This window comes from Myotis brandtii, unplaced genomic scaffold (assembly GCF_000412655.1).
Source record: "Myotis brandtii unplaced genomic scaffold, ASM41265v1 scaffold535, whole genome shotgun sequence".
NCBI lineage: Eukaryota > Metazoa > Chordata > Mammalia > Chiroptera > Vespertilionidae > Myotis > Myotis brandtii.
In genome coordinates this window covers 1,080,621-1,086,782 of record NW_005369964.1, presented here as the reverse complement: position 1 = coordinate 1,086,782, position 6,162 = coordinate 1,080,621, and the positions used below count along the sequence as shown (strand labels likewise).

At 46.2% G+C, this 6,162-nt stretch overlaps 1 protein-coding gene across 6 annotated transcripts in view; it reads left to right on the top strand.

Moving 5' to 3' along the window:
• WDR20 (WD repeat domain 20) overlaps positions 1 to 6,162 on the top strand; it is a 53,339-nt gene that overhangs the window by 39,167 nt on the left and 8,010 nt on the right. The window contains exon 3 of one of the 6 annotated variants that reach the window (XM_005877855.2): positions 1,659 to 1,751. The exons of the other annotated variants lie outside the window; for them this stretch is intronic. Within the exon in view, the coding sequence (XP_005877917.1) occupies positions 1,659 to 1,751 (93 nt within the window). The remainder of the gene's footprint in view (positions 1 to 1,658; positions 1,752 to 6,162) is intronic. 6 annotated transcript variants of the gene reach the window in all.

The window sequence follows — 6,162 nt, the reverse complement described above, 5'->3', positions numbered from 1 at the left end:
CACCCTATTGTCTGTGTCCATAGGTAATGCATACATATGCATATAAGATGTTTGTCTAATCTCTTCCTGCACCCCCCCACATCCCCTTCCCTCTGAGAATCATCAGTCTGTTCCATTTCCATGCTCCTGATTCTATTCCATTCACCAGTTATTCTGTTCATCAAATTTTTTATTCATTGATTTTTAGGACTCAATTGTTGATAAATACGTATTTGTTGTCACTTCGTTGTTCATATTTTTTATCTTTACCTTTTTCTTCTTCTTCCTCTTCTTAAAGAATACCCTTCAGCATTTCGTATAATATTGGTTTGGTGATGATGAACTCCTTTAGCTTTTTCTTGTCTGTGAAGCTCTTTATCTGACCTTCAATTCTAAATGATAGCTTTGCTGGGTAGAGTAATCTTGGTTGTAGGTTCTTGCTATTCATCACTTTGAATATTTCTTGCCACTCCCTTCTGGCCTGCATAGTTTCTCCTCACACTCTTTTTGCATTGTTTGAAAAATGGCTATTCAAAGGCATGGACTATGTGTGATTAATGCCAACTTGGCACTTCACCTCGAAGCTGAGCTTGATTGTCCTTCACAGTGAGGAAGCTCTCTGGCTGTGCAAGTGACATTTTCATCAGGTTTTGGTTGGGCTGTCTAAGAGCAGGGGTCGTCAGAGGTGTGTGTCTCAGAGAGCCCAGGTATGGGCTGGCGCAGTCGTCATGCTTTGCAGGGGGATGACAGTCAGAGGGTTTATAGCAGTGATGGCGAACCTGTGACACGCGTGTCAGAGGTGACACGCGAACTCATTTTTTTGGTTGATTTTTCTTTGTTAAATGGCATTTAAATATATAAAATAAATATCAAAAATATAAATCTTTGTTTTACTATGGTTGCAAATATCAAAAAATTTCTATATGTGACACGGCACCAGAGTTAAGTTAGGGTTTTTCAAAATGCTGACACGCTGAGCTCAAAAGGTTCGCCATCACTGGTTTAGAGTGTTTTAGATGGCCTTTCTGTCCAGGGGCATGGGCTGTTGTCCCAATGTTTCAGATGAGGAACTTGTCAAAGGGAAGGTAAGTGAATTGTCCAGGTCAGGTACATCTTGGTGTTAGGGATAGAACTATAACTTAATTCCACAAGCTCGTACTGGTCATGGACAGTAAGCCCCACCACATATGGTTGCAGGATGGGCAGGCCCTTGTCCTCTCAGGAGTGCTCAGTTTAGTAAGATGGGCAGACAGTGTACTGCGCTATGTGTTATCCCAGTGTTAGGAACATAGTACCAGGGATATGTGTTAACTGAATTCTTCAGTGTGTATCAAATATCATAAAATAAAATCAAAAGTTAGCTCGGTGGAAGAGGGCCAAGAAGGCTTCCAGACGTGACATTGGATATCTGGGTCTTGACAGACGCAGAGGAGGTGAGAAAGGCCTTCAGAGCTGGATTAAACAACTTGGCATATGGAGGGACAGCACCGAGCCCAGTGTGGCCAGGCCCCAGTGTGTGGGCCTCAGTGGCAGGAGTCCAAGCCAGGCAGATAAACTGCAGCCAGACTGAAAAAGCCCTTTTGTGACATGCTAACCAATCTGGATATGACACTGGAGGCTGTGGGGGAAGCTTTGGGCTTTTACTCAAGGGAGTGACAGGATCAAATGTGTTTTTTTAGAGCTCTTGTCAGCACTTGTGGAAGGTGGATTGGAATGAAGAAAGAGAGAATGAAGGTAGCAAGACCAGTGAGGAGGCTCTAGTAACTGTCCAGGTGAGAGCTGAGGGCTTGAACTAGAGTTGTGGCCATTTTTTCATTCATTCGACAGACCTTGATTACCTACTATGTGCCTGGCACTGGGCCTACATTGGCAGATTTCTCTCTCATACACACAGACACAAACACAAGCAAATGGTGACTTGTGATGTAAGAGGAGACAGTGGGCCTGAGAGAGAGAAAATGGAGGCCACTGTAAACGGGGAGGCAGAGAACATGTCTCAGAGGACATGTGCTTTCATCTCGGCCTTACATGAAAAGGAGGCCAGTCAGGTAAGGAACTGGAGGTAGAGTGCTCCTGCAGAAAGAAGAGCAGGTGAAGGCCCGGGAGTGGGGAAGAACTTGGGGCCCAGAGAACTGAGAGAGGATGGTGTACCTGGGGAGGGTGGTGCCAACTGAGGGCCTTAACCCCTCGGGGTCTGGCCCAGGTCTGCGTCTTCACCTGAGCCGTGGGGTCCCATAGAAGGGAGCAGGAGCACGAGGCAGTCAGATGGTGATTTTGAAAATGACCCTGGCTGCTTCTTGGAAACCAAATCGGCGGGGAGGGGATGAACAAATTGTGGGTTCCTGGAGATCCTGGATAAAAGGAAGGAGTCGGTGTTGGGGAATGGAAGGAGAGATCCAGTTCCATTCTGTACTTATTAAACCTGAGAGGCCAGTAGGTGGTTGCATACATCATCTAAAGCTCAAAACTAGAGGTAAAAATTTGGGAGTTGTCAGCATATAAATAGTAATCACATCCTTGAGATTAGAAGAAAGGTCTGTGAAGAAAGTTTAGCAAGAGCAACAACAGTGCCTGGACCAGGTCCTGATTGTACTCCGAGATTCTGGCCATCACATCATCCTGTCTCCAAAGGAGCTTTTAGCACAATCAGTTTATTACTGCGAATTTGCACTCAGCCCAGTGGCTCAGAATGTGGAGCCTGAGGCCGAGGCCTTGGGTTCAGACACCAGCCCTTCGCTGACTGCTTGCTGCTGTGGGCCTGTCACTGCAGCTCCTCTCAGCTGGAAAAGGGTAAGGACAGTGCCCGCCTGAGAGAGGGGTGCAGGTGAGATTTAGCAGAGGGCCTGGAGAGCGAGCCCTGGTGGGTACTCAGTCAATTCCAGGTAGAGAGGAAACTCAGAGCGTCCATTCCCCAGGGGCTGGAAGGAACAGCTTCTTGGGAGGTGAGATACTGGCATTTTTGAAGGAGAAATAGCAATTTCCAGAATGAGAAGGTCAGAGCAGGGCAGCCAGGCAGAGAATCCACGTGCAGGAGACTGAGGATGGAGCTGCTTATCACAACTGCGGTATCTGTCACCACAAGTGCCCATTCTCCAGAGCATTTTCAGCCACTGCTCCACACGCATGGTGCACGCATGCCCCAGTGGTGATGATTCTGATTATTCTGATGTTGCCTCCTTTCTGGAGGTGCCTGGTATATGCAAATACACTACACACTTGGGTAGGGTGGATGGCATGGAATTGTAAATTCCATAAATCCACCTGAGATTAAAGGTAGATGAAAAGTTCTATGTGGCAATCAAGTAGATCTTAAAATGTGAGTTTTTCTCTATGAATTAAAAAAAAAAATGATAAATGCCTCTAGAAACATTGGGGCCCAGAGAAGTACCAAGAAGAGGGAGAACATCACCTGTCACTCCCAGTGCTCACTGTTAACTTCATTTCTTTGTAAGACTAAGAGTCACACTGTCCAGATGCTGGTGCCTTCACCTCCCAGTCTGGCCTCTGACCTGTTCAGTTCAGTTCAATTTGCAGAGGTGAGTGCTGGCTGCTCCCAGGCCATTGCGGTCACACTGGAGACCCTGGCTGCTGGACCAGGGCCAGTCTGGAGGAAGGAAGTACCTGGTCCTTTCTGGCCTCCCTCAGGAGTGTTGGCCTCAGATCATTGGACCCCTGAGTGGATTTTAATTTTCTGTTTGTAGCACTTGTATATGTCGTGCCCTGGAAAGTGTCTGATGAGCCTCCTTTGAGACTGTTTTGGCACTTCCAATAAACTCCCAAAACATGGAGCCTCCCTTCATAATAAAAGCATTCAGCCTTGTGTGGAGCACCCCGAGGGATAAGGGGTTTACTTTTTATTACTAGTGGTTATGATGTATTGGGGAGGAGGAATTATAGGCACAGTTTCTATATGATGATACACTTAGCCTTGTTCATCTTTAAAAAAATTCTAATTATTTCAGGATTGTAGCCATAGAATAGTATTTCAAAGGATTTTGAAGTATATATTCATTATTGGATAAGATGTAAAATCTAAAAAAAACTTGTCATCTTGGCTTCTTTCTCAACTGACCTGTAATAAGACCCTCTGTTCTTGATTTTCTCCTTGTCACAGGGCCGGCATGTTGAGTAGGCTCTTTAGATCAAGTCCAGTTGAAGGGCACGGAGGAGGCCCTGACTCCTGGGCCCTGTTGGCAGCCCAAGGCTTTGAATTCACTCACTCCACCAGCTTCAGGCTCCTCCTGCGCCTGTGCCCGTGGAGGGGGAAGGGGGCCAGGTCTGGCCTTGGCCTTGCAACCTTCTGTCCAGTTCTGTCACAAAAGAGCGGTTCTGCGCATTCCTTAGTTTTGTTTTTGTTGTTGCTTTTTTTAATCAAAGGAAGGAAATGAACACATAATGATCTCAGAGTTTTAACATTGATAAAAATGACATCTGACCCTCTTCTCCTTGGCTTTGAAGTAGCCTTTCCTAGTGTCTCCTGAGGGAGCCACGCCTGCAGCCGCCCTTATTGTGGCTACATTATGGCTTTTCCAGCAGCTGCTGTGGTTTTTGAATTGCTTGTTTTAGTATTTTTGTTATAAATTAATATCTGCATTTTAAAATGCACACCCACTCCCTCAAAATAACTTTTTCCTGCTTGTCATGTTGATGGTAGTGAAATAAAAGATTAAGTGCTTTGGAAGCGTCATTTAGCAACGATGCTTGAATCTGGCAACAGAATGATGTTTATTCTTGCTTCCTTTTTACTAGTTTGGTACAGTTAGAAAATCTTATCTGTTAATGCCTTTCAGAATGGTAGTTTGGGTGTGTGTTTGGTTTTCACTGGATTAATATAGGAAGTGGGACAGTTTTGTCGCCATTCAGATAGGGAGCGTTGGGGGCCTTTAGTGAAGACCTGGGAGAGTTTTGGGTGCGGGAACCCAGGGAAGAGATTCTGAAGAATCCAGATTTTGATTTTGTTTTTTTATGAAAGTGATTACAAAAATAGGCCTTGCAGCATTTTGGAATTTGACTCTCTTTATTAGAAAGCCGTTTCCTCACAGCAACTTTAACTGCTCAGCCTCCCCTGCTGTTCCTCCAGCCCCTCCCTGTTCTCTCTGCTCCTTCCCATCAATGTCTTCCCTCCACTTCTCTCTTCTGATCCCTCCCTGGTGTCTTCCTGATCTCCAGACTTGCTGCCCTGTCCTGCCTGCCCAGAGCACTTTCTCTCTGAGCCTCAAGTCCTGTCCCCTGACCTAGGAAGATTTTCATGCCCAGAGCAGAGCATCTGCCTCTCAGCCCCACCCTCTCCTCATGGACCTTCTGGGTCCTTTCTCTGCTTTCCCTCTGCTTCCCTAATTTTTTTCCTTGTAAGTAGGATTTTATAGTTTGACACTCCTTTTCTTCCTTGGAGCTCTAGGATGTCACAGACCTGGCTCTCACTGTTCCTTGCCTTCCACTCATTTTCATTAGCTGCCTACTAGATGGGAGCACTTGGATTTCTCCCAGCTTAGTCTCCCCTCCTCTTCATCCTTTTCTCTCACCGCCTTCCCTGTCACTCAGGCTCAGAACCAATCACTTCTCACATGCCCACTTCATCCCCCACCTTCTACTCCACCCAGCCTAATCCATGCCTGCCACCCAGCGACTGGTCAAGTTTAATGTCCTCAGACAATTGTCATGGCCTCCTAACTGGTTCCTCCCCAACCCAGCCCATCTTCTATTCTGTGCAACTGCCGGATTTCACATTATTCTGGCATTTCCCTTTCTGGAACCTTGGTGCCCCACTGTCTGCAGCAGCACTGCCTGCAGAGTAGGGCGTCAGCCACTTAGGCAATTTAAACTTTACTAATGGCCACAGCACAGTAAATCAGTAGAAAGTGTGTGAGAGTAAGATTTTATTTTATCCAGTATATCCAAAATATTATTTTAACATACAGTGTAATCAGTATAAAGATATGAATACTCTAGTTTCCATAATTTCTAGTCTTAAGAATCCATTGTGTATTTACACTCACGGCACAGTTCACTCAGACCCGTCACATTTCAAGTGCTTGGGCAGCACAGCGCTTCAAGGTCACCGTCTGAGCCCCTTAGCCTGGGACCTGATAGCCCTGAGTCCCAGTTCACGATGTTAGGCCGAATTTCCTGCCCCTGCCCGGGTGCTCCAGCCAGAACAGGTGCTGCGCTTTCCTTTCTCCCAGT